This window comes from Micropterus salmoides, unplaced genomic scaffold (genome assembly GCF_014851395.1).
Source record: "Micropterus salmoides isolate LMB-PRFRI ecotype aquatic unplaced genomic scaffold, ASM1485139v1 Ms_hic_scaffold_7, whole genome shotgun sequence".
NCBI lineage: Eukaryota > Metazoa > Chordata > Actinopteri > Centrarchiformes > Centrarchidae > Micropterus > Micropterus salmoides.
The window spans coordinates 25,824,102-25,850,613 of record NW_024044459.1 but is presented as its reverse complement, the minus strand read 5'-3'; the positions used below and the strand labels follow the sequence as shown (position 1 = coordinate 25,850,613).

At 42.9% G+C, this 26,512-nt stretch overlaps 4 protein-coding genes across 5 annotated transcripts; 2 read left to right on the top strand and 2 right to left on the bottom strand.

The window, feature by feature from the left end:
- Window positions 1–2,092: 2,092 nt before the first annotated feature.
- Window positions 2,093–6,792, top strand: LOC119892514 (neurofilament heavy polypeptide-like). Its single transcript, XM_038704789.1, has 4 exons — window positions 2,093–2,983; window positions 4,304–4,503; window positions 4,617–4,741; window positions 4,836–6,792. Exons 1-4 carry the CDS (start codon window positions 2,233–2,235, stop codon window positions 6,145–6,147), a joined length of 2,388 nt encoding a protein of 795 aa, XP_038560717.1. The 5' UTR covers window positions 2,093–2,232; the 3' UTR covers window positions 6,148–6,792.
- Window positions 6,793–8,279: 1,487 nt separating this feature from the next.
- Window positions 8,280–18,447, bottom strand: thoc5 (THO complex 5). Its single transcript, XM_038702727.1, has 20 exons — window positions 18,305–18,447; window positions 17,979–18,083; window positions 14,009–14,152; window positions 13,714–13,827; window positions 13,252–13,349; window positions 12,657–12,803; window positions 12,453–12,567; window positions 12,079–12,211; window positions 11,896–11,973; window positions 11,710–11,753; window positions 10,944–11,043; window positions 10,061–10,169; window positions 9,861–9,962; window positions 9,663–9,759; window positions 9,462–9,573; window positions 9,267–9,370; window positions 9,084–9,171; window positions 8,861–8,976; window positions 8,585–8,775; window positions 8,280–8,479 (listed from the first exon to the last, which is right to left on the bottom strand). Exons 2-20 carry the CDS (start codon window positions 18,075–18,077, stop codon window positions 8,416–8,418), a joined length of 2,055 nt encoding a protein of 684 aa, XP_038558655.1. The 5' UTR covers window positions 18,078–18,083; window positions 18,305–18,447; the 3' UTR covers window positions 8,280–8,415.
- Window positions 18,448–18,903: 456 nt separating this feature from the next.
- Window positions 18,904–23,884, bottom strand: tfip11 (tuftelin interacting protein 11). Its single transcript, XM_038702721.1, has 15 exons — window positions 23,727–23,884; window positions 23,196–23,401; window positions 22,898–23,069; window positions 22,652–22,808; window positions 22,423–22,550; window positions 22,146–22,307; window positions 21,712–21,903; window positions 21,235–21,414; window positions 20,973–21,107; window positions 20,769–20,872; window positions 20,495–20,663; window positions 20,113–20,356; window positions 19,832–19,974; window positions 19,512–19,677; window positions 18,904–19,391 (listed from the first exon to the last, which is right to left on the bottom strand). Exons 2-15 carry the CDS (start codon window positions 23,399–23,401, stop codon window positions 19,045–19,047), a joined length of 2,505 nt encoding a protein of 834 aa, XP_038558649.1. The 5' UTR covers window positions 23,727–23,884; the 3' UTR covers window positions 18,904–19,044.
- A 562-nt stretch (window positions 23,885–24,446) lies between these two features.
- Window positions 24,447–26,510, top strand: srrd (SRR1 domain containing). Of its 2 annotated transcripts, none has more exons than XM_038702729.1 (6): window positions 24,447–24,729; window positions 24,855–24,895; window positions 24,982–25,190; window positions 25,275–25,373; window positions 25,931–26,082; window positions 26,167–26,510. In XM_038702729.1, the coding sequence occupies exons 1-6, from the start codon at window positions 24,581–24,583 to the stop codon at window positions 26,417–26,419; spliced, it is 903 nt and encodes a 300-aa protein (XP_038558657.1). In that variant the 5' UTR covers window positions 24,447–24,580; the 3' UTR covers window positions 26,420–26,510. The 2 variants fall into 2 exon arrangements, with proteins under 2 accessions (XP_038558657.1, XP_038558658.1); XM_038702730.1 differs by having other exon boundaries at window positions 24,449–24,729; window positions 24,997–25,190.
- The last annotated feature ends 2 nt before the right edge of the window (window positions 26,511–26,512 follow it).

The window sequence follows — 26,512 nt, the reverse complement described above, 5'->3', positions numbered from 1 at the left end:
CTGCAACCTCCATTGTCTGCCTTCATCACAGCTCCTCTTTTCTTTCACTGGCTCAAATCACAGAAAGCTCTAAATATACCAGCACAGAAAAACAAGGGAAGCTCCTGACAACCACTGCTCCACAATATAATAATTTGCTCACTTGCAGGTGCATAGGCATACACAAACACAAAAGATATCTTTCATTTTGATTCCGCATGTCTTTTCTTCCCTTAGGATGGGTTTCACTTTTTTGTGACATTTTCCTCTGCATCGATCTTGAAATGTTCCATCTCGCTCTGTCTCTCTTCACTCTCCATCCATCCATCCGTTCAAGGACAAGGGCATTACATGGCAAGAGCCTCCCACCTCCTTTTCTGCTGTCCCTTTCCCAATGTCATTCACATGGCAAGAACTTTCATTAAAAGGTTTGTACAAAATTGTTACTGCGACAAATCCACCCATGGCAGCACGAAAGCGCAGATTATAGAGAAACCAATAGCATCGTAAATTTGCCTGTTCTGTTTAATCTCCTCTACGGTAGTCTTGCAGTTTGTGACAGGGGACCATTCATCATTTGGAGGTCTTATTATGTCTCAAATCTCAATTAAAAATAATTAAAAATGTCTAGCAATAGTTGCAGGTGAATTGGATTTAATAGCTTCACACGGACCATCGCCAGTGATAAACCCCCAAAATCGCATAGAAATTCAAACACAGAATGAACAATTGTGAGTTTTTTTCTGTAGGCTTCAGTTGCATGCAGTTCAAGTAACAAGACATTGAGGAATATGAGCTATATTGAACACGAGATCCTCATAGAAACTGGATTCTGCCTATTCTGCTCCGTTATCCTCATTTATAAAACATAAAGGTAGGAAGGAAGGGATGTGACGCATGCAATTTCTGTCCGACGTGCCCCTCAGCCCCCAAAACATGTGAGATATGGTGCATACGTTCAAACATTACAAAACACACATTTGTGAAAACAGATGATTAAACTGTAATGGTGTTCCACCTTTGAAGATTTAAAGACATGACACAATTGCTGGAGGACTGGTTAAGGGTTTGTCTCAGAGTCCCCTGGGTGCCATTGGGCTGACAACACACATGTTCACAGGGTCGAAGAATGGCTGAAACAGAGAAATGAGTGTGTGCTGAGCCGCCTGTTCTTCATCTCAGGGGAAAGGCATATCCACAATTCTCCCTGCTCCTTTAAGGTATGTGGGGTAAACTCACTCACCCTGAGTTTGAATAATCAATAGGTGCTGTACATGCTCTTCAGAACTGGTCCTCTTCTCACAGCAGACATAGGCTACCTTTGATCAGCAGCGACAGCTCCGTTTATTTTTGTATGAATGCTGTTTCATGGTAGCTCAGGATCCTGATGTGCCTGCACAATAAAGTTTTGTTGTTTTTTTGCCTGTCACTCGTCATGCTTGTCCTGCAACCACCTCTGCACATCCGAAGATCACTTACTCTTTGTCAACAAAAGGAAGCAGAAACGAAAAAAGATAAAAATTTGCATTTGAAATATAAGGGTAGAAATAAATCGTTTCTGTGTGTGTGTGTGTGTGTGTGTGGTGTGTGTGTGTGTGTGTGTGTGTGTGTGTGTGGTAAGAGAGGGAGAAGAGAGAGCTAGTCTGTCAATGGCCCAGCAGTTGAGTTGAGTCCCAGGGGGTTGGCATGGATCTGCAAACTCACACTGCAGCAGTACAGCTACAGAGAGCATCAGCAGAACACACAGCACACCCACACAATCAGTTTGCAAAGACTTTTTCCAGAGCATACCTCAAAAATATGAATATGTCTTGATATTTTTAAAATTGTAAAATTAATCATTTAACAAGGCGGTGTATAAAGCCCATAGCAACTGATAGTTAATAAGCCAAAATACTCATGTCCTTATTATTTAATACATAGGGTAGTTTTACAGGTGTTTTATACAGAAATCACTTTAAGATAGAAAATAAAAGGTGATGCTTTAAAAACATTTTACACGCTATGAAACCAATATTTCGTTTTGTTGCTTCATTAAAATACACATCATTAACACCTCCACTAAAATAAAAATCATCAACAAGGTGCTACACTGATCAGCGTGAATAGGCTATATCCTGCACAGGCAGGAGTTTTCTAAAGAGAAGATATCTCTTTAAATAGAGTGTCCTGGTGCTGACTAGTGAGTTTTCCTTCCCTCCTATATAAGCCCAGCGATCCCCTCCTGCTGCAGTCACTTCTCCTCCGGCCACCATGAGTTTCACGGTAGAGCACCACTTGTTCGGTCCAACCTCGTACCGCAAGGCTCGGCCTGCCTCCGTGTCCTCCAGCGGCTTTCACTCCCAGCGCCGCCGCCTCACCTACAGCCAGCCGTCCTCCGTCGACAGCTTTGAGACCTTCAACGGTGACATGACGCGGAGGAGCGAGAAGGAGATACTTCAGGCTCTGAACGACCGGTTCGCCGGCTACATCGACAAGGTGCGGAACCTGGAGATGCACAACCACAACTTGGAGGCGGAAGCGGCAGCTCTGCGGCAGAGCCAGGCCGGTCGCGCTTCGGTCGGGGAGCACTACGAGCGAGAGCTGGGCGACCTGAGGGGTCTCCTGCAGCAGCTGACCGGGGAGAAGGCCCGCGCCGCTCTTGAGCACGACCACCTGGAGGAGGACATCCAGCACCTGCGGGTCAGGCTGGAGGATGAGGCGCGAAACCGGGAGGAGTTGGAGGCTGCCGCGCGCGCCATGAAAAAGTATGCTGAGGAGTGCCGTCTGACGCGGCTGGAGCTGGAAAAGAAGCTCCGTTCGCTGGAAGAGGAGGACGCATTCCTGAAGAAGAACCACGAGGAAGAAGTGGCGGAGCTCCTCGCGCAGATACAGGGCTCGCAGGTGAGCTTCGATATGCGAGACACGCTCAAGGCGGACGTCACCGGCGCACTGCGAGAGATCCGCTCGCAGCTGGACATTCACGCATCCAAGAGCTCAACGCATGCTGAGGAATGGTTCAAAGGTAAGTTGGGTCGAAAGGGAAAAGTTTTAAAACTCATTTAGTGTACAGAAACCGAGAAACCTCGTCGTGCGCTTTTCAGCGTTCAAGGTAGTGTTCTCTGTCCATGGTGCTGAAGTCTAAAGGCACATCCCTGAGATTTCCACGTTAAAATTATAGGCTGTAGCCCAGACCTCTACATCTTTGCAGATGGTAGTGTTGAGACATTCATCACATTCCCACCCACCCGCCAGATCGCAAACTTTTACAAAAGAGACTGAGGAAGTTTAATTACCGGTTACAGACAAATTAAGTAAACCAAGATAATCTAAATAGAACATGCTGAAAGATTCAAATTTAAATAATATTATCTTCAGTTCCGCGTTTCTGTGGGTACATATTTGTAGCAGAATGATAATTTTTACTTAAATCAAGCACTGCAGGGGTGAGATGGCGCACTGAGAGAAGGCTATGACTAATTTGCACTCTCACTCTGGGTAACAGTGGGTGCGTGCTGGGTGTGCCTCCAACCCTGAACCCGAACCTCTGCAAATAGGATCGCCGCTTCAAGGTCACTGTTCGCGGTAGGCAGACAGGACAGATGGGTGCTTCATCACTTGGCTCGTGCTCTAACAGTCATCCTTTCTGATGTCTTGACTGGAGTTAACCATGGACGTGGAAGTGAGCCACACATGTAGATATGATGCACAGACTTACTGACGCACGGCAGTAACCGAGACACCATCTTCTTGTAGCCCCTGTGAGAATCCTCCTCACGATTTTACTGCAAGAAGACGCGAGATTGGATGCACACAGTGCTGCTGATCTTTGTGGTAGGCTACAATACAAATACGAAATTGACAACTTTAAAGGCCAGGAAAGGGTTTATCTGGACAGCAACTGCACGCCACAGAATATTAATGATCTCAAGATTTACCTACACTGTACATCTACATGCTGATTTGATAAAACCAGTATATAAAAAAAAAAGTTCCTACAGAATGACCTTCCCTGTGTCTTGTCCAGCTGACTTCAGCACTGTGGCTCCTTCATGCTTGGAAGAGGGAGGTAGCTGAGTCAGACTGACTGACAGATGGACACTGTCAAGGTTACTCAGGCTCCCAATGGTGGCTGTCTGCTCTCTGAGGCCTTGTGGCCAGAGGACAGGTCAAATGTCTCAGGGAAAAGATAAAACAAGAATGCATGCATATAGACTGTATCAGAGTGTTCTCTGTAGTTGTAGGTTGTTGTATATGGAGGTCACATCAGACTGTTTTGGGACAATGGCCAGTCAATGGTGTGATTTCTAAACCGTGCACATTCTTTGGTGTGTCATTCCTGCAGTGCGTATGGAGCATCTGTCTGATGCTGCCAGGTCAAACCAGGATGCAATTCGTGGGACCCAGGAGGAGATCGCCGATTACCGCCGTCAGCTCCAGAGCCGTACTATTGAGCTGGAGACTCTTAGAGGAACCAAGGAGTCACTGGAGAGGCAGTGTATGGAGTGTGAAGACAGACACCACAATGACCTCAACTCACTACAGGCAGGGAATCAACACAAATATCTCACTTGTCTCTCATGGAGAAAACAAGAAATGCACATTCATGATTGCACATATCCTATTGACCTGTAAGGCTACGTGTTTTCATTTTGCAGGAGACCATCAATCAGCTGGACAATGAGCTGAAAAACACCAAATGGGAGATGGCCACCCAGCTGAGAGACTATCAGGAGCTGCTGAATGTGAAGATGGCTCTAGATATCGAGATTGCTGCTTATAGGTTGGTCAGGGTTTAAAACCACACATTAACTTCTTCATTCTTAATGTGAAACATTATAGATGTTTTCACTGACTGTGTCTTTGTCTTTAAAAAGGAAATTACTGGAGGGAGAGGAGAATCGCTTTGTATCAGGAGGAAGTCCGTACTCCTACCTGGAAGGCAGATTCTCTGCCCACTTCAAAGTGAAAGGAGAGGAGATCTCAGACACTGTCATCGTGGAGGAACAGACAGATGAAACCCAGGTGACAGAGGTGACAGAGGAGGCCGATGAAGAGGAAGAGGAGGGAAAGAAAGAAGAAGAGGCAGGAGAGGAGGAAGAGGAAACCAAAGAGGAAGAGGGAGAGGGTGAGGAAGTAGAAGACAAGGAGGAGGAAGGAGAGGGTGAAGAAGAGAAGGAGGAAGAAAAGGGAGAAGGGGAGAAGGATGAGGAGGGTGATGAGAAGGGAGAGGATGAGGAGGCAGGTGAGGAAGAAGAGAAGTCCAAATCTCCAGAAAAGGCTGCATCCCCTGCTTCAAAATCTCCTCAACCTAAATCCCCTGCTGTCAAATCACCAGAATCTAAATCTCCACAAAAATCACCAGAATCTAAATCTCCACCAGCCAAATCCCCAATGCCCAAATCACCTGCCAAGTCACCTGCAGTCAAATCCCCTGCAGGAGATGAGTCAAAGTCACCTGCCCCAAAGTCACCAGTGTCTAAATCCCCACAGAGCAAATCCCCTGAATCAAAATCTCCTCCTCCCATGACCCCTGAACCAAAGTCTCCAGAAAAGGAGAAGGCCAAGCCTGCTGCTGCCAAAGACACCCCTAAAGAGGAGAAAAAAGAGGAGAAGCCTCAGCCAGTCAAGGAGGAAAAGGAGAAAGAGCAACCTGTGAAGGAGGAGAAGAAGCAAGAGTCTAAGGAGAAAGAGCCAGAGAAGGCAGATAAACCTGATACAAAGAAAGACACCAAGACAGATGACACTTCCAAACCTGCTGCACCTAGCAAGCCCGCAGAGGACAAACCTGCCTCCAAAACTAAAGAGAGTGCTCCCCCTGCCAAGGAGGAGAAACCCTCTGCTCCTAAACCAGAGAAGGCCGAGCCTGAGGCAAAGCCTGCCCCTAAACCACAGCCTGAGAAAACAGAGGGCAAGAAGGAGGAGAAGAAGCCAGAGGAGAAGTCCGCACCTAAAGCTGAACCCGAGAAAACAGACAGTAAGAAAGAGGAGAAGAAGCCAGAGGAGAAGTCCGCACCTAAAGCTGAACCCGAGAAAACAGACAGTAAGAAAGAGGAGAAGAAGCCAGAGAAAAAGGAGAGCAGTAAAGAAGAGAGTAAGGAAGTGAGGGAAGAAGGGAAGACAGAAAAAGCAGAGAAATCTTCTGGCACTGAGTCAAAGGAGAGCAAGGAGGAGAAGGCCAAGAAGTAAGACTGGATACACTGTGTTTCAGGGCATGAGGATAGGAAGAGGATGAGATGCCAAAGAACTATGAGGGAGTAAAGAGCAGGAGAGAGGGGCTGGGTGTGCCCAGCTGTCCAAAGCAAAGCAGGTGATAGTATGTAAGCAATAGTGATTTCTGTAGCAAATAATCCCCTGCTCCTTAAGTATGGCCATTACACCCCCCACCCCCCAGCCCCATGCTTCTGATGTATGACTGTAGTGAATGCAGAATGCTCTAAACTCTTTATCTGAATGTGACAACTGCCCTTAATAAATAACAAGTGCATTTAAACTCAATCCCGCTGACGGGGGCCGCAGAGGCCTGCTGTACCTACACAAGCCTTCAAGGGTAGTGATGTCAAAACAATGTCAAGCTAAAGATTGTGACAGCTATTGAATATAAAAATGTATATTTAAGCAGATACAAACATCTATTATATTTACAAATAGATGAGTAAGAAAGATTTGACTTGAATTTTGCTTGTTGTGCACCTTAATGCAGCTTCTCCTGACCGGTGAACTGCAGTGTCTCACTCTTCTGGTCTGCAATGCTAGGACAACCATGACTGTGCTATGTATAAACTGCTGAGAATATGCAATATAAAAAAGACAAATAAAGAACGAAGAATCAAACACAAGAGACTTCTAGAGGTTTTCTTAATCTGTTTACACTGCAAATCAATCTGTAGCACATGTAGCAGACTTTAGGTGAAGATTCATGAAGGAGAGGCACACGATGTGAGGCCGAAAGTTAAATGCTGCCAGAAACTGCACTGCATTGCGGCTGAGGAGAGAGGGAGCAGTACCCACCCACAGCAGCCAGAGCACCCTTTCCTCTCAGAGACAGCGCTCGTGTGTAAATCAGCAGCAGTGCTGCTTGCTTGCACAGAAGAGGCTTGACTTTCCTCTTACCTCTCAGCTGTGCCTCACTGCAAACGTAAAGTTCACATGCTGAAGCATATGTTTTATAATTATACATGATTTTATAGTATATAATCATGTATAATTATAATCCTTCCACCCTTCCCACATATATCTCATTAATTCATAAAGACCATTATTATTAGTAATGCAATAGTTGAGTATCATGAGTTATGATTAATACAGAATAGGCCTTCACTTTTGAAACCATACAAAATTAATGAGCAAACACAAATCCTCCCAGGCATTTTTGGTCATGAATTACAGTAGTTTAATTATAGTATTTAAGCTACTCATAAATTTCCACAATCTTTCACTGAAAAGGTATAGCTACATTATCAGGTTTTACAGACAAGTGCAGCAGCCAATCCATGTCTATTAAAAGCAGCTAACAGTTAATTTAAAGCCACAGAGAATCCTTTTTAATGGATACATTATTGAAATTAAACTATCTTTGGCTGACGCTGGAAGGATTTCTATTCAGGCATGCTTTCAGTGTTCCCTTCAAATGCAATCTCATTGCATCCGAGAGATGGCTTTGTATTAATGGGATCAGCAACCACATTATAAAACACAACAGGTGAAAAGTGTTACTTTATGAAATAATCAGTAGGCTTTTGGAATTAACAGCCAAGACAAGCTATCTGGCTTCATTTGGTTTGAGCTCATTCCCTCATCATTTGTCACAAGAAGAGTTATTTTGCCCTTTGAGAATCAGAATCAGTGGCCTCATCTTCTGCTTCTAATAAGCATAAGATATCCATTCATCCCTGAGGCATTGTCTGGATTAGGTTTCATCCTGGATTTGCACTCCGCTGCGCCAGAAAAGAATACTTCTGTAGCCTGCTGCAAGCTAATCATAAAATGAGCTTGATGGAGTCAGTATCCATCATCCATCAGTATCCTGCATAACAACCTGTTTGTCTTCCATTACTGGATCCAGGATGATAAATGAAAGGTCAAAGGCTAACTATACCAAATATCATATTCCACAGACATAGTTCTCTAGGGAAATGACTCAGCTCGCTGTAGCACTGAACCACAATGGCATAATAATCAGCTATTGCAGACGATGCCTATAAATAGAGCAGCAGAGAGAGGTGAAGGTAGAGAGGTAGGCAGATTGATAAAACAGAAACATTTGAATTGCACAACAAAGCATGGATGCAACAGAGCCTTAACACACTCATTCAAGAAAATAACACTGTAATGTTTTTTTATTTATTTTCAACCTGTTATAAAGACATTTAAAAATTGATACTCTGTGTCAAGAGTACAAAGGTAAACTTGAGGGAGTTACAGTTGTATAGTACAGTGGGGAGATCACATATAGATTTAGCGATGACTGAAGAAGCCCTGAGGATGGTTGTACTTGAATGGCTTCAGACGAGTTGGGCCCCTGAGAAAGAGAGAGATGTCAGAGATACAGTAAATCTATTCAGATATGACAGTGTCTTTGACCAAATGTTGGTAAAGAGTTTAATTGCTTCTTGTGACCATGTACCTGACAGTGCGCAAGCACATCTTCTCTCTGGGAAACTCTCTTGGTCCCTCCACGCTGTCGTCTTGACCTTCAGTCTCCAAATACACGTCGAGGCAGACACACAGGCGAGAAATCTGATTGGTCAGGAGCTGGTGTCCTGGGCGCGGACCCTGTAGCTCATTTTTGAACACATTGATCTCGCTCTCCATGGCCTAAAAAAAAGGAACAAATGAGTCAGTTGGAGGCAGAGCACAAGCTTATGGAACATAAGGGATCAATACTGAAACATGTTCATACTCGAAGGTTGTCATCAGTGCGTCCAGTGCGCTCTCCCTTCCAGCTGAGAGAGAGGGAGAAAAGAGGAGAGACTTCTGGGTAACGGGGACTCAGCACCACAGCGGCCTGGAGACGAGCTGAGGAAGAAAAAGATAGAGGCAGATGGTTTAAAAGAAACAAAAAAAATAAAAAAATAATCAAGTTATCAATATTGGCCAATTCTATCATCAGTATTAGTATTTACCTGTGCCCCTCTCCACCACACCCATAAAATACATATCTGTCTCCTTTGCCAGTCCAGCATCAGTCACATGACGTGTATATGGCAGATCCTACCAAGAAAGGGAAATATCACAGTGAGTCATGTGCTGCACGAGGTGTATTTTTGGATCCAGGTGATCCTGTACATGGGTTTATGTGTGTATACCGTGTACTCCAAGTGAGTGATAGTGGTCCAGCGGGCTAAACGGGAGATGATCTTGGCAGGAAAGAGGTGCTGACACTCACTGGAGACTGGGATGATGCTGTGCTCTGAGGACAGGAACGCACACACAATCTCAGTCACAATGTCCCATATGTTCTTTAGATCTATTTAATGTGTGGTCGTTAACATATAACGTACCTAAAGAGGCAAACTGTTTGTGCAAAGCCAGGCGCGACTGGACTCGCCCCCTCAGCAGCTTGATGGTGCTCTCCATTTGGCTGGCACTCAGAGAACTGCCCACATGCACACCCTGAAAAACAAGAGCATACACCAACATGATACAGCTGTAACACACAGAAACTGGGCTCAAATGGGATAAAACTTGATTTCAACAAGTACCTCTGAGGTGTCTTTGGGAAAATGTAGTCCTCCGAGACTCTGAACCCACATGTAGGGATGGCCCAGCTCCTCCACATAATCAGAAAAGCAAGCAATCCTAAAAAGGAAATGATGGGTTAAATTCTGCTGGAATTTTGTTCAATTCAATGGTGTGATTCACTATACATCTTATGTACTTCAATTATTAGACATCCTCACCCGACTTTATCAAACTGGTAGCGATTAGCTGGATTGGGTGTTTCTCGTCCCTGGTCGCTGGTATAGAGACAGCAGAGAAGAGTGTCTGATTTCAGCAGGTCCCTGCAAAAGACGACATCATTAGACTTTTTTTCACAGACACAGAGAGGGAGACAAATGTCCAAACACACACACACACACACACACACACACACACACACCCTGCGCTGATGGCTGCGTTGAGGTCTGTGGAGGTGGAGACCTTGGTCTTGACAGTCATAATGTTCAGATTCATCAGGTAGCAGAAGTAGAGATGGAGGATGCTGCCATCTGTGGAGACATGATGGATAACACACGGTGATGAACAGATCCATTACTAGCTTAATTCAATACTCTTGTCTACCTCCATCTTTTTATTAATTCTCCCACTGAAACCCCCCCAGGGTTTACTTTACACAGCAGCACATTAGAGAGTAATAAGGGGGTGTGGTCATGACTGTAGCAAGCAGCACCCAGGGGATACATACTATGCTGATGGTATTCTTTCACGCTCAGCTCTGTGCAGTCACAGTGTACTCAGCGACACTTTGTTACTCACGGACACCTACACTGCTCAGTTTTTGCTTTTACTGCAATAAACCAACTGCTGCAGCTGGCAGCAGTAAAGGTAAGCGGTGAGAGGGAAGGCACTAGAAATAAAGGCAGACAAAAGAAAGACTGGTGATGAGAAAATACGCTTACAGCATGTGGTAGGTGCTGCAGATCCAAGCTGCTGCAAGCGTCTCTCTCACCTCCCTCCCTCCCCCCCTTTAGGTAGAGTTACGCCTGCAATGCAGATCTCCCTATAATCTCACTATTCCTTCTATTGCCAGTAGAGGGAACATGAGGGTCAAGTGGTGTCATGACATCATAGCAGAGTGGGTCACACTTACTTTCTTTCATGTACTATCTGGTAGGTATAGTTACCACAATACACTCAACTATGGTCACATTACAGGGAATGTAACACAGATGACAGATAATGTGTCTGCCTCCACAAAATGCATGGACCTTTTTGATGCAGGCACTAAAATTTTAAGTCATGAAGAATTTAGAATGAGTTACCTTTACACTTGAGCTCTAAGCAGAGGGACAGAGGGTGCCTTTTCAGCATCTCCCGTCTTTTGTCGTCCAGCTGGCCACCTGTAGTTGGCCTTCTCCTCTTCTGTCAAACAGACAACAGAAAGCAATAGTAACAGGAGATGACAAGAAAGAAGGCAAAACAGCGTGCATGTTTGACATTGTGCCATCACAAATATATTTGAAAAACCAATTGCAATAAATTCCAGCTGCTTACAGGAGAAACATGAGAGTCACTTAGCATCGTTAGCATTTTAGCCCGCTACTATTACAGATAAAAGGGAGAGAGGCAAAAGTAGTAAAATTGAAAAAAAGAGGATCAGCGGTTATATGCAGACAGTAAAAGGCCACACACAGGTTTTAACAAATGACAAATAATGTATTCCTAAATCAGTCATTTAGAAAATACATCAGAGAAACATCCTGGGAGACTGACAGCAAAAACGAGCACTGGTTTGGTGCTGAGTGTGCACGCCCGAGGTGGGTTCAGGTTACAGTCACCTAGCCATTCTTGGTAAATTTTCCCAGAATCCCCCAGTTGGCACCCGTCCGGATGGAGGAAGCGATCAATAGCTGCCACTTCCCAACCGCCCCGACCAAAATGTATGACAGCTAGGGCTTCAGGAACAGTTTGTGTGTCCATTAGCAGAGACAGGTATATTAAGAAATCGCTGAACTCACTGACCTATGGGTGTTAGCATCTGTGTGTGTGTGTGTGTGTGTTGGGAGTAAAGCCAGTCCTTAGACTCACCGTTTTCTCTTGCTCTTCCTCTGCGTCTGAATCACTCTCATCATCTAGATGAAACCAGAACACATTTTATGTTTATATTAAGCAACATTGAGTATATCAGAAAAATCAACTCCACAAGAAGGACATGTGTTCGAGTGCAATGTGCACTGTATGTGTGACGACAGGCATGTACAGAAGTGTTTGTACCCTGGGAATCTTCTGGAGGTTTGGACAGCGCCTTGGCCTCATCCACATCACCACTGATTGAGACAGTCAGGTTCTTGTCTGAAATGGAAACAAGAAGAATTCACTGACAAACTGAGCTTACAACCCACAAAGAAAAACTCTGCGTTGTCTTGAAACATAGGATATTCTCTAATGTTTACTTACCACAGGCTTGGCCATAGGCATTGGCTTGAACAAACAGGACGTAAAGAGGTGGAGGCAGGTGGCGGGCAACCTCTGTCTGTTTCTGAGTCTGTTCAAAAGGCATGGACAGGTACTGCTGCACTGGGAGAGAGGCCTGTGAAAGAAGAGAGAGAATACAGTCATTCAGAGCGTCGATAGATGGTGTCCATTGGTGGTCCAGAAGTTAAGACCTTCACTTCAATGAAGAAAAAACATTAATGGGACTCTATAGAATACTTTTGTTTAAAATTAAATCAATCACTGCTCCAAACAGCTGAGACTGTCTGGAAAAAGAGGGACAGTGTGGTCCTATCAAAGCTCAAAACCTTTAAACAGCATCCAGACAGTCGTTATACCTGCATGATGGCATTGAGTCCTGGCTGCAAACTTGTCAGATGTTCCTTCTTCACCTCGATGCTCTTCTGGATCTTCTCCTTCGTGGCCTGTGACTCCTTGTATTTCTCGGCCAACCTGTATCCAAGCACAACCTTCACTGTTGCTCTGTGCTCCCTCAAGACTATTTTTTGACCACAGCGTGCTACTAATGTAAGTTTGCATACCTTTTCCTCTGTTCAAGCTCCCAGTCCAGTCGTGCCAGTGTGAGTTGGTGGGGATCATTCTTTGTGAGTTGAGGCCTGGAAATGTCCTGTGGCGCCTCCTGGTAAAACTCTTCCTCAGACACCAAGTCTATTTCCTCATGCTTAGACCTAGGTCAGGGGAAAGTATGTTAACTAAGCATTGTGAGGTGCATTTTGTGTATGAAAAGGAACTATCCATAAAGTTTATTATCATTACCACTGTGGAACCATGCGTTTCTTAAAATATGTACATGAACAGTGGAAGTAACAAGTCATATTTATAAGCTTTACTCCACATGAGCAACTTTTTGTATAACCAACTATAAATTTACAGCGTGTTTTAAGGTGAGTAATACTTCTTCACCCAAGTACATACTGACTGATTTGATGCTGGCTTTATTTCTAGGGCTTGATGTGACCCAACTGCCACAAGTATTTTGAAACCTCTTAAGTTTTTGTTCTTATTGTGTATAATGATGGATAACTTTAGCAGAATTTCATGGGACATAATTATGCTTGTTCTCAAGTATGTGCAAAGCAAAGGCCGGTCTACTTGAATGAGATATTTTGTACTAACTTGAACTCCAGACACTTGCTGATCTCCTTCTGAAGATGCATAACTTCATACAGCAGGTTCTGTAACTGAAGGTGTAGCACATCCACTCTCTGCTTTGCCTGAAAGGAAAGAAACGGTGGTTAACCATGGTGACCCTGGAAATAAATACATGCCAAACATGCCAGGAATCTGAGCCAGGATTCTGTAATAAATAGGATCTGAAACTGGATTGATACATTTTAAACAAAAACAAACCCGAGGTTTAAGCTTTCTTTGCTGTGTACAGTGGCAGCTATGGCGGTTAGGTGTTATTAGTAGAAACAAAGTGCTTGGTGTTAAACTTGCCTTTCCTGATCAGCACAAAAGGGACTTGAGGCAGCACTTTCAGCATATGAATGGAATAGTGCGAACTTAACATAAGCTGGTATTTATTTTAATTTATCATAAAAGCTGGACAGCATTGGAGAGTTGTATGGGAGTTACCTCGTGTGTCTGGTCTCTGCCTCTCTTTAGTCGCATGTGAGCTAGACGATTAAGTTTTTTCAGATTCATGAAGTGTATGCAACTCTGCATACGTCTCTTCTCCACCTCAGCACACTGAGAACAGATACAACTAGTTAGACTTCATTATTATGGTGAAAAAGACACAATCAATTTAGCCTCATATCATTTATACTATGTTGTGATGTATTAAATTTACTAGTACTTCAACCTGTATGCTAGTGTGTTTATTACTGTCAAAAAGTGACAAGGTGTATCGTAAATATAAGATTCTTACCCCTTCTTTGGCTCCGTTGGCTTTAAGATCCTGGATTTCACCCATGAGTGTGGCTAAACTCTCACATGACTCTTTGTACTGCAGATAGTCCTGCTCAGGGTCCCTGCTGTCCAGCTCCACCTCCTCACTATACACACGCACATCCTGGAAAAAAATAAAAACCCTACATCAGTATACACAGTATATCAGAATCAGAATGAGGCTTATTGCCAGGTACATTTTCACATTCACAGGAGGAATTTGCCTTGGTATGTATTGGTGCTCAGCAGTACACATGAACATATATTAACTCCTTTGAAGTTCTCACTCTTAAAGTTGGAGGGCTGCAACCTATCATGTTTGTTATAATTTATCGCCCCCCAAAACCGCCTGGAGGATTTTTATCAGAACTTCCTGAATTTTTATCTACTCTGGTTTTAAATTATGACAGAATTGTTCTTTGTGGCGATTTTAATATTCATGTTGATGACCCCAACAATGTTAATGCAACTGACTTTTTAAATTTGGCCACTTCTTTTAACTTCAAACAACATGTCAAAGGGCAAACACATAACCGTGGTCATACGCTGGACTTGGTTTTTACCCTGGGTGTCAGCATTTCCTCTGTGGAATTAGTGGACATGACCATATCTGACCACAGATGTATTGTTTTTAGCTGTGATTCGCCTGTTACTCATGCCGCCTCACCAAGCTCAGTGTGTTCTCGCATCTTTAATGAACAAAGTGTTTCAAAGTTTTGTAAATTCTATCAGAGCCAAAGCCAACACCTGTCTGATTCCAACACCAAAAATCTGGTTGATCACTTCAATCATATCTGCTTGTCGTCACTAAATATTACTGCTCCTCTAAAGGTTAGGCCTACGTCTAAAGCTAGTAAGCAACCCTGGATAAATGACAGCATTCGCAGCCTAAAAAGGGAATGCAGGAAAGCAGAGCGCAGATGGAAAAAATCCAGTCTCCAAGTCTATTACCTCAGTCTGAAGGATTTATTAATTAACTACAATAACATGGTTAAGGATGTGAGAACATACTATTTTCCTGAACTCATTACTCCACATAAACACAATCCCAGGTTTCTGTTTAAGACTGTGGATCAGCTGGTAAACCCAACCCCTCCTTGTGCCTCAGCTGGAAGTAATGATGACTGTGAATTGTTTTTATCTTATTTTACCAATAAGGTGGTGTCAATCAGAGCCTCTATTACCCCCGCGGCCTCTTACTCAGAGGTTCCTCACCAGCAACAAGAGAGTTTTAACCAGTTTTATCCCATCGACTTGTCTGAGCTTTTAAAAACAGTTTCACAAATGAGAGTGTCCTCCAGCCCACTTGATGTTATACCTGCAAAGTTTTTACTGAAAGTAATAGATTCTGTTGGGCCCCATTTGATCTCTGTTTTGAACAGCTCCCTATCTACTGGTTGTGTCCCTGCTTATTTTAAAGAAACCTGGTTTAGATCCCTCCCTCCATCAAAATTTTAGACCAATTTCAAAACTGCCTTTTATTGCAAAGATTCTAGAAAGAATTGTGTCCAAACAGCTGCTCACTGTACTGGAAAATAACAAAATATTTGAAAAGTTTCAGTCTGGTTTTAGGAAGTACCACAGCACTGAGACTGCCCTGCTTAAAGTCACCAATGACCTTTTAAGGTCTGCTGATGAAGGTATGTGCTCAGTCCTTGTACTCCTGGACCTTAGCGCTGCTTTTGACACCATTGATCACAACATCATGTTAGACAGACTGAGGCACTGGGTGGGGATCTCTGGTACTGTACTGTCCGTGTCTGTAAACAACTATGTCTACTCGTTCTGTCCAGTTAAATATGGTGTGCCTCAGGGGTCGGTCTTAGGACCCATTTTGTTTTCCTTGTATCTGCTTCCCATTGGACATATTATCCATAAACATGGCATTTCTTTTCATATTTATGCTGATGACACACAAATATACTTGCCCGTCAGATCCACAGACCCTGGAATGCTGAGTTCACTTAACAACTGCCTTTGTGAAGTTAAAAAATGGATGTCAAATAATTTCCTCCAGCTGAACTCAGACAAAACCGAAATCCTGGTCATCGGGTCCCAGCAGATGGCAAATCAAATACTGCCATCTGCTGGTTCCCTAGTAAATCACATTAAGCCTGTGGCAAAGAACCTTGGTGTTTGGTTTTATAGTAATTTAAATTTCGAGCAGCACACCACAAAGCTTGTTCAATCATGTTTTTATCAACTTAGAAATATAGTAAAAATTCGATCTATGTTAACTTTTAAGGACACCGAGACCATTTTACACGCCTTCATCTCATCACGCCGGGATTATTGCAACAGCCTTTTCACCTGTTTAACCCAAAAATCTATTGATCGACTCAAGACTGTCCAGAACTCAGCTGCCAGGCTTTTAACCAGAACAAAGAAATATGACCACATTACTCCTATTTTAGCTTCACTACACTGGCTCCCAGTATGTTTTAGAATTGACTTTAAAATTTTAATGATTTTAAAGCTCTTCATGGCCTCTCGCCTTGTTATATTTCTGAACTTTTAGTCCTATACACACCAGCACGTACCTTGAGATCCTCGGGCAGAGGTCTGTTGTCTGTTCCAGAGTCTCGACTGAAAACTAAAGGGGACAGAGCGTTTTCTGTCAGGGCCCCGAGGCTCTGGAACAGCCTGCCCAAGGAAATCAGGTCGGCTGAGTCAGTGAACTCTTTTAAGTCCCTTCTTAAAACATACTTTTATAGGAGAGCCTTTCCTGATCTTATTTGACTTTATTTTATCCCTTTTATTTTATTGTATTTTACTAATTTTATATTTATCTTAAACGTGTATTTTAGTCTTTTCAATGTTTTCTTGCTTTTATCTTGTATTGTTTTTGTATTATTGTCTTTTGGGTATTATTGTCTTTACACTTGTTAAAGCACTTTGTAAGTTGTTTTTGAAAAGTGCTCTACAAATAAAGATTATTATTATTATATAGAAATATAAATACAGAAAAAGTAAAGAGATCAAAAATGTACAAGTATACAAAATAATACAGTACTACAATTCTAATACAAAAAAATATACATGATGATTAACAAGGAATGTGCAAAAGTTTACAATATGAGCATAAAAGATGTTCCACAGTCAGTCCTGCTTCAACTGAAACCCACTCTACTTGGTGCTGTATGAAGCCAGAGTGCTGAATCCATTGTAACTAGCAGGGATTTAGCCTTGTGGTCAAAGCAGTGGTGAGTGACGAAGTTAACTAAGTTGAACAAATTGTATGAACTCATTTGTTCCGTATCCTAAATTAATACCTGGGTATCCGGTAATGATATAGAGTTTAAAAATAAAGGATGTACATTTAACCTAGCATTTGCTCCCATGATTCATTTATCAACAAGGAGTTTGTGTTTCAATCACGTAAGGACCTTCATCCCAATCACAAAAGCAGATTTATTCATGTGCAGACTTTTGTTTAGTTTCTCCAAAGTGAACAGGAGATGGACAATACCACATGTAAAACGTTAATCTGTAAGGCATCGACTGTCATCAGAGCTGCAGATTCAACTGTGCTCATTTCTGAAGCTGTCACAGATGATTCAGCTGCTTGATGCATTATATTAGATATTTTTGGCGTTCTGTAAACCCTGAAACACTGTACTGTTTAATTCAGTAGTTTATATCTTGTATTTCTTTTTTATAATCTAATTCACTTACTGGGGGTTTTTTTTCGTGTAAGATGTGCAACATTTAACTCTGTTAAGAGTGGATACATTTGTTCAAGTACTTAGCATCTCAGTGTTTTCTTTAATTTGAAGACAAACTTTATCTTAACTGTTCTGGATAGATTATATATAACAAGTTATATATAGTAACAATACAAAGTTCTTCTGCCAGATGGCTCTGTACGAATTTGCGTGACCGGGCCATGCTAATTTTCTCTGTATCGATACAAGCGGCCCCTCCGTTCCCCTCAACCGGTGGTGTCCTACCTGCTGCTCCCCATCTCCGCGACCGCGCTTCACCTCTGGTGTTCCTCCTTCACTGCGGAGAACCTTAGACTTTCGCTTCTTCAGGGCGTCCGACGACATGGATAGCTGGATAGAGATCGGAAATGTATAGATTAAATACTGTAACATATAACAGTTAGAGTGTGTCACCAATATTTTCTTAGCACTGACGTAGCTAACGTTAGCTGATTAGCTCATTGGCTAACAACCGCTAGCTTGTCGGCTCATAAAGGCAAGATTTCCAATCATATATACCAAACATTTGATATATTATGTATCTCATGAGATATCTATATATATCCACATACCTCTGTGATGCAAAAATATGTCTGAATTGATTAAATCGTATGCAAATGCACATGTACGTGACACACACACAGGATACTTTGTTCCACCGCAAAACGCCGAGTACGGATGGAAGCCCTATCGTGCCAAAAATCTCCGGAAAGCCGGAGGAGGAAGCAGCAGATACACTGCCACCTACAGTAAAAAGAAGTTACATACCGGCATTGCAAGTCATTCAAAACGACTCCATTACACACAAAAATTTAATCATTCCTTCTCCTTATCGCCATTGTTAGCTTACAAACAGAAGAATTGAAACAAACGCCAATGTGCTCAAAAGGGTACAGTGAAAGTAGCAATACCATTTAAAAATGGAAGTCATGTACATAAATAACAATAGTTTTTGTAGATAAATATTAAGACACTCGAATCCAACCTTGTAAGCAGTATTCTTTACAAAAAGCAGTTTACTTGTAAATAGATATGCCATACTGAAAAAACTGCCTCATCTGTGTTGAATGCAAAACTTCTGTAAACCAACAATCATAGTCAGTACAGTACTGGAACACTGGTACTCATTTACATTTCACATCAGATTAAAACTGTGATAACGTAGACAACATACATTCAAAATGATTTATTGATTTCAAAAATGTACAAAGACACACACGAGAAGGACCAGCATACTGAAGTTACATAAAAACCAAACATTTGCTCTACTTATTCTCTTTTACACTTGGCAGACGGATGAATCAGTCAACCCTCACTTGGCCATATCTATCAGACTCTGCAAAGATGTGGGTACCCAAGTCTTCTCTCCTTGCACAAACACAACCCCTCTGTCTATGTAGATGACAATACGCCCAAATGTGTACAGCTGTTTTCCCTCGTGCCGTTTGGCTACTATGGGCATAAAGACAATGTTGTTCTCCTCTGCCTTGGTCTGGATAAGATCTTTAAAGTTAGTAGGTACACCGGCACTGATGCCCCTGTGAGCCACACTCTCGGCATCTCTTCGTTCCTGCATCGCTTCATACTGGAAGTCCTTTCGTCTCTCTGTCTGTGTTAGATATGCAATATTCTCTCTTGCACCTGGTTGCATATATCCACCTACGGATATGAAAAAGAATGAGTGTTGCAGTATGAAAAAAAAAAAAAAAGCTAAAGGGCTAAATTATCATATATATACATTTCATGCTGTTCTATAGTTTTCATGTGTGTAATACCAACCCATGCCCGAAGACACTGCACGGTTCATGATGTCCAAAGCTTCATTGAATTTGTCTTTAATGAGCGGCTGTGCCAACAAGACATCACTAAACATGCTTTTCCAACCCAGGTACCATTTAGTGATTTCCTCATAGTTAGGACTGTTGCTCAACCATGAACACAGGACCTATAAAAACAAAACACAAACAGACATAACAACAAGTGACATTAACCTAACAAAATTATGTATATACTTAAATGTACCCAACTACATATTACAGCTAAATGCATCTTAACTACTTTCTGTTCTGTACACAATTTTCTGTGTTATAGTTACTGACCTGCAACCACTTTGTGAAGAAGTTTTTGTCCAGCAGGGACACAAGGCTGGAGGGGGACAACATGCCCTCCCAGTCCATTACCCAGTGAAATGGCTCCATCTGCTGCTGGTGAGGGTTGATAACCAGCTCTTCCAGACACAGAGCTAAGGGGGGGGGGCACAGAGGCCATCACATGAAGAAGAGAAACCAGTGAGAAAAGGAGAGATGGAGTTAGACTGCAGAGAAATACATTTTCTTTCACTGCTATGGCATACATAAGGTCTTCACTAATGAAGCCATACCTAGTTTAGGGATGATGTTTTTCACCATGAAGGCCTCCCATGCACCTGGCGTGAAAACGTCTTTCCACGGCTGCAAGATGAGGCGGGCTGAAGTGTCGCTAGGATGCCACCGCTGCAAGGCATTGGACAGTTTGCTCCTGATTGGAGGGTAAAGAGGCTCTAGACGGGACTGGAGCAGAGGCAGCCAAGGATGGATCCAGGAGTGGATGGGCACTGTGTCAGTTAAAGGGTTCCAGTTATCCACCTACCAAACGGGAAACAAAAAATGAACTGCAATGTTTAAAGCAATTATCAACAAATAAATTATGTGAAATGATCAAAACAATTAAAGTCTGTCTACATCTAAGCGTGTCTTTAAGTGGAGACAGTGTGTGCGACTTGCCTCGCGTTGTAGCCGGGGTAAGATCAGCTGCTCCAACAAGTGATCCAGGATCCACAAAGGGAGTAGAGGAGCCCACACTTCCACACAGTCCACCATTGGCCCTACCATACGAGGCTGCCAGCTTGACACACAGGACCGCATCACTGTTATCCACACTTCCCACAAAATTCTGGACCCACAAAGACAGCATGTTAGAAACACATACACTCCAAACAGGTAAATACATGTAAACAAGTGAGCATGGCTTAATTTATGTTTGTGTGTTTAAAATGACCTGTGGTAAGGGTCCATGTTTGAATCTGGGGCATTGGAGTGTAGGTCTCTAGATTCAAGAATTGCTCTCCACTGACCGATGTCTTCCAGACAATAAGAGCTGTCCTGAAATAATCAGAAAATGGTCTGAGAAGTGGAAGCTATACTATTGAAGCAAACAATGAGTATGTAGTGACTTCAAAAGAAAATAATTGCACAAGCATACCTTTAGAGGGTCCCAGGAACGAAGTCTCTCTTTGAGTAACGGCTGAACAACGGCTACAGCCAGGTCTGCCAATCCCATTGTCTTGTATTCTTCATAATAGTCTGTTTGTAAAGTCTCAAAGATGCGAGCACACTCCTGAAGAAAGAGAAGGAAGGCGCCAAAACATTTACCTATGCGGATGTGATAACTGAGCAAGGACTGACAAACTGAAACAGCCTGCTAAGTGTGGCTGTTAGTCTGTGTGTGTTCACTGTATATTCACCTGCAGGGTGGGTCCCTCCCCCGGTGCCATCTCCCCAGAAGGAAAACGCTCCACCAATGCAAGAACGGCCTCCATTCTCTGGATGGCATCTTGCTCTGCATCCAGTCTGCTCTGCAGTGCTCGTGACTCATGGCTCAGAGACACAACTACATCTTTTTCATGCTGCAGACGTCTGGCTGACTACAGGAGGGAGTAATAAGATTAAAAAATTTAGTTTTTGTATTATTGTCTCTTGGGTATTATTTTCTTTACACTTGTTAAAGCACTTTGTAACTTGTTTTTGAAAAGTGCTCTACAAATAAAGATTATTGTTATTATAAAAAACGAGAAAACGTGTCAGTATGCAGTAGAAGAAGAAGTAGCAGAGTGGTACTTAGAAAACCACAACAACAAAAAACAAGCCTCAGGTGGCTGATGCAGAAAGACACCTTCATCCCTGACATGGACATCTGACAGATATTTTTGGTTCCCTCATACCTGTAATATGTCCTGTTCTGTAAGGTCTATCAGAAGCTGCAGGTTATGTTCGAGTTCAGGGAGAGAAAAGCTGGATCCCTTCTGATCCTGGGTGGACATGCTTGGTGGACCTTCATCTGGAACACTGTGTTTGTTGGACATCTGACTGTAACTGTAATATACCTTTTGCTCTCTTCCAGTCATATCTATTACCTAGAGATGTGAAGAGATATGGGGTAAATGAAACTGTTGGACAAAAATGAGAGCTGAACATGTGCTGCTTACTTTCGATTCCATACACAGGGGCTTGTACGAAGTGTAAAAGTACAATTAACTTAAGTTTCAGATGCTTATTACAACATTACAGCCTAATTCAAGGAGAAAGCCATAGTGCCCCCCATTCCTGTGACACAGATGCAAAGGAGTAGTGTAGATGCAAGTCTTTTCAAACACACCTTGACCTGTGCCAACTCTCCAGCGGATGACGCTGTACTGCGCCCTGCCAGTTTGCCTTTAGCCTTCAGCTCATCTACAGTTCTGTAGGAGTACTTGGGTTTCTTCTTTCCTCCAGGGCCTGCAGGATCCTTACGCCACTGGCCTAGCTCCTTCTGAAACTCCTACACAGACAGAAATGAACAATAATGTTAAAATAATGTGGACTGACTCTACGATGCCACTTCTGCTATATCCGACAGTGGGTGTAGCTGAAAAAAGAGGCTAAAAAATCTCTACCTTTTCCTCCTCTTCCTCTGAGTCAACCACAGGGAAATCCTGAAGACTCTGTTGGGTTCGCTCATTGCCATAAGCACCCACTGCTCCCTTGCCTTTACGAACCTTTGCCTCAATGGGGTTTACAATACCTGCAGCAATACGAGGGTGCAAGGTCAGAATATATCTGCTCCACTCTGTTGCTCCTGTAAAACACACAACTCAGTAACATAGCCTCCTCACGCCTACCCACCTTGCGCATTCTTGCCCAGGCCTTTGCCTGGTTGGTAGCCCATCTTCTGCAGAAGTTTCTGTCCAATTCCCTTTGTGTGCTTCTCCCAGTTACCAATGCCTTTACCAGACTGTATGCCACCTGCAAACCTCTGGGACTGGTTCCCCCGGAAAGTACCCTAAGTAAAATAAAAACAATTTGTTTCAGACAAAACACTGTTACAGAATACACTGCAATGGGTTAGGACATTCGCACAACAAAATGTACCATCTGGAGTTTTTTGGGTGCAGTGCCACGAGCAGGGGGAGGTGCTGAAGGGCCGTCATCATCAGAGTCATCAGAGCCTCCTTCTACTTTTTCCTGTTGCTGTTTCTCCTCAGCTGCTGTCTTACGCAGACCAGCACTCACAAAGTTCACTGGAGCGCTGTAGTCTTTAGATCTAGAAAAAACACAAACCACTGATTATTGGGGTTAGTAACAAGTTTAATTGAGAGGAAACGCCTGTGCACAGGGAAACAGACTTCAACACAACAGGGGCAGCAACAAAAATAAACCCATGCCTTACTTCTTGCCTCCAAAGCTAGGCCTCTCATCCTCGTCCGAGTCCCTGTCGGCCCAGATGCCATAGGTGGCCTGGTCCTTGGTCTGCCTGTGTCTGCGGCGGTCTGGGTTGAACTCATTGGCCAGGTCCCAGTCTGTCACCTCAAAGCTCTCCACCTCCACACCTTCCTCCTCCTCCTCTCTCCGCCCATACAGATGTGACATGGACATCTGTGGACATCACAATTCACAAGATACCAAGACGGTTGAAGTACTGCAAAAACTCCAAATGATAAAAGGAAAACCGACAAAACTATCTGCTTATAAAAGTTACAGGAGGTGTCTGAAAGCTCGCGCGAATAAATCCAGTAAGTACATTGAGATTTTTTTTTTAATACGTTTTGTTTATTTTGAATACAGACGACGCGGTGAATCCAACGTGAAGAAAAGCTAACATGTACTAGCAAAAGCTAAAGGTAGCTAATTTAAACGGTTCGCTTTGCCCGAAAAACTTGCGTGTAGGGAAATAATGACAAATATGTTTTCTCTAACTCACATTAAACGGTCGTTATTCCTTTACCAGGAGAACAGGTATACATTCATTCTTCTGTGACTGCAATGAAAGGTAATCCAACTAATGTCAGCTAGCTTATTCGTTGTACACACGAAAACACAAGTACTTCCGGTTGTTTCCGTAACTGCCGGTGTTATTTTGTACGCCGAAAAATGTCTTCCCCTGTTCACAAATGTCTATGTAAATATGTCTCAATGTTACAGCACAAAACAAAACAATATAGAAAATAATTTTTGGTTTTTTCATTCCTAGCTATTCAGACGGCAAAACAGTATTTTAAAAGCCCGCAATCACAATGATTGAATGTCCTCTCTTTCCCCATAGCGAACCGACATTACAGTGTTTGTCAGGTTATTATTTCAAAACACAAATGTCCCTTGATTCTAAAGATGAAAGCAGTAAGGCTTATATTTTGAATGTTTCATTGTGGTTTCCATCCATAACCATAGACATCCATTAACCATAACCATACACATGCAATACCAAAGTTTGGCCAGCAGATGTAGCCATTTGAATGTAACGTTAGTAAATACTTAGAAAAGTGAATTATTTTCGACACTATTGATTCAGTTCTTCAGACAGCTTCGTTGTTACTCGTCTATAGTCCGTTTACTGACCACATATTTATTTAACAAACAAGATTAAATGTTACATCACCAGGGGTTCCCAAAATTGGCATACCACCGGAAGAGGAAATTTGTGTGACACTCAAAATAGTCCCACTTGCAGCAGACTCGCCAAACAGAGGCAGCATTTAAACTAGAACTTTGTTAATAAAACTAACATTTCATCACAAGTTTCTGTGTGTATACTTGGGACACCGGTGAATTAGCATAATGTCGGACACCGGGGAGGAGTGGCAGGTGGCCCGGCGACGAAAAGGCGCAGCGCGGAAATCAAAATCCTTTCAGGTGTCGTCAAATTCAACAAGCCCACAGGAGCAGCTGGACATCGGGAAAACTGTTAAACGAATCAGAGAGACAGTGTAAGAAGTCAAGTTAAGCAGCATACTCTGGGAATATCAGATTTTGTTTTTCAAGTGGATACATTTTCACCACATGCACAAACTCCAGAGAGCCCTGTAACTTTGATTATCCTCCCCCTCTGTAGGTCTGAGCTAAGATGCGAGGAATTCTGGCACGAGTGGAAAGGTGAGTATGCTGGACTAGTGGAGTTAACACCAAATATTTTGTGTGGCAGTGGAATCATTCAGCTTGCACCTCAGTGACCCTTATAGGATTCTTGTCTCCAGAGCAGCTGCTGGTGGCGGGACCAGGAGCCCTCTTAAAACCTCCAGAGAACAAAGACACAGAGGAGACACTGAGCAGAGATGGCAGACAAAGCCAACAGCTGGACTGTGTGTGTTATGGCCTGGGCTCCTTTTCCTCCTGTGTCTCAGCTCGCTACCAATTAGCCTTGTTGCTGTTGCTCCTGGATGCAGGACAGGTGATAGGATATGTTTATCCAATGAAAATACAAACACCCTACATGAAAACCTGTTCGTTATAAATTCTGTGTTGCTCCCTTTAGATTCCCCTTAAGGACTGCTCTGTTTATGACCCTGCTTTCTCCTCCGGTGAGAGGGATGTTTTGAGAGAGCTGGGTCTGATTGTGCTCACAGAAAATGAGGTCAGTTGTTAGTACAAGTGTTGTTGAGTGTTTCATCCCATTTAATACAAATTCCAAATACTTAACAGCACTGCTAAATTGGCAACTCGGACATCCATTATTTCTAATAATTTCAGTCATTGTTATCTGAGCTGTATGAGAGATGTGGGTATTTTGTAAAGTCCTCTAACATTCTGGGTTTTAAGGCTTGTGGGAAACTCTGCTACCAAAGAGGAAGCATTTCTAAGCATTCTAGTCAGTAAATTAGATCCAGAACTCTAACCAATAAGAAAACACAGACATTTTGGAAAGAGGTGACACAAAACTGGCAGATTATTGTATTCAAAAGACTCTTTGGAGGAAGATTGTTAAATCTCAAATGTCAGAGTGTTGTTTTTAGTTCTTAAATGCAGATAATGGATTAACATACAATTAAAAAACACTGACAAAACCTAAGATGACTTATCTCATGCAAGTTTCAGGTCACTGCAATTTGAGTTTCATAGCTTCTGCTGTCTGCCCAGAAGGTAGAACATAAGTGCTGAAACATCAGATTTCTGTCTCACTGAATCGTGCAGGAGGGGAAGCGTCTAGCGACGAAGCCCACACTTTTTTACCTGATGCATTGTGGGAAAGCCCTGTACAACAACCTTCTGTGGAAGAATTGGAGTACACAATGTCTTCCTCTCATGATAATCATCGGAAACAGTTTCAACGGCATGAGGGACAGGTTAGTGCAAGACATGAAGACATGGGAGACAATGTTTAAGAAACTGAGACGTGAGGTGACGTTTCCTGTCTGTCGTCCCAACAGGACAATCGAGAGAGAGTTCAAGCGGGACTACGGCTACATTACGCAGGCTGTCTGTGTGTGTGAGGAGAGACCGCTGCCCTGTCCATCCCGTCTGATTGACGTTTTCAGTGACACGGCCGTTATCACCTTTCCTACCAGCAATCTTGACGGACTCCCACAATCCACATGGGTAGAGCCACCTGAACCACAGTACGGACACTGCCCTGATTTGGAGATTATTGAGAGGGAAACACAGAGCAGAGACAGGAGATGAACAAGAAATTGACTGTATGTATTGTATTTTTTTTTATTGTTGGCACTAATATGAGCAGTTTTTAATTAAATAAACTCCTCCTTCAAATTGAGG

What these genes read in the sequence shown, in the direction of transcription:
- LOC119892514 (XM_038704789.1), top strand. Translation starts at nt 2,233, where the DNA reads ATGAGTTTCACGGTAGAGCACCACTTGTTCGGTCCAACCTCGTACCGC. An exon ending in TGCTGAGGAATGGTTCAAAG is followed by an intron (nt 2,984 to 4,303) that starts GTAAGTTGGGTC and finishes TCATTCCTGCAG; the next exon opens with TGCGTATGGAGCATCTGTCT. An exon ending in ATGACCTCAACTCACTACAG is followed by an intron (nt 4,504 to 4,616) that starts GCAGGGAATCAA and finishes TTCATTTTGCAG; the next exon opens with GAGACCATCAATCAGCTGGA.
- thoc5 (XM_038702727.1), bottom strand. Translation starts at nt 18,077, where the DNA reads ATGTCGTCGGACGCCCTGAAGAAGCGAAAGTCTAAGGTTCTCCGCAGT. An exon ending in TGCCTATGGCCAAGCCTGTG is followed by an intron (nt 11,974 to 12,078) that starts GTAAGTAAACAT and finishes TTTCCATTTCAG; the next exon opens with ACAAGAACCTGACTGTCTCA. An exon ending in AACGCAGCCATCAGCGCAGG is followed by an intron (nt 9,963 to 10,060) that starts GTGTGTGTGTGT and finishes CGTCTTTTGCAG; the next exon opens with GGACCTGCTGAAATCAGACA.
- tfip11 (XM_038702721.1), bottom strand. Translation starts at nt 23,401, where the DNA reads ATGTCCATGTCACATCTGTATGGGCGGAGAGAGGAGGAGGAGGAAGGT. An exon ending in CCTGGGCAAGAATGCGCAAG is followed by an intron (nt 22,551 to 22,651) that starts GTGGGTAGGCGT and finishes GTATTGCTGCAG; the next exon opens with GTATTGTAAACCCCATTGAG. An exon ending in AACATGGACCCTTACCACAG is followed by an intron (nt 20,664 to 20,768) that starts GTCATTTTAAAC and finishes TTGTGGGTCCAG; the next exon opens with AATTTTGTGGGAAGTGTGGA.
- srrd (XM_038702729.1), top strand. Translation starts at nt 24,581, where the DNA reads ATGTCGGACACCGGGGAGGAGTGGCAGGTGGCCCGGCGACGAAAAGGC. An exon ending in AAACGAATCAGAGAGACAGT is followed by an intron (nt 24,730 to 24,854) that starts GTAAGAAGTCAA and finishes CCCCCTCTGTAG; the next exon opens with GTCTGAGCTAAGATGCGAGG. An exon ending in TGCTCCTGGATGCAGGACAG is followed by an intron (nt 25,191 to 25,274) that starts GTGATAGGATAT and finishes TGCTCCCTTTAG; the next exon opens with ATTCCCCTTAAGGACTGCTC.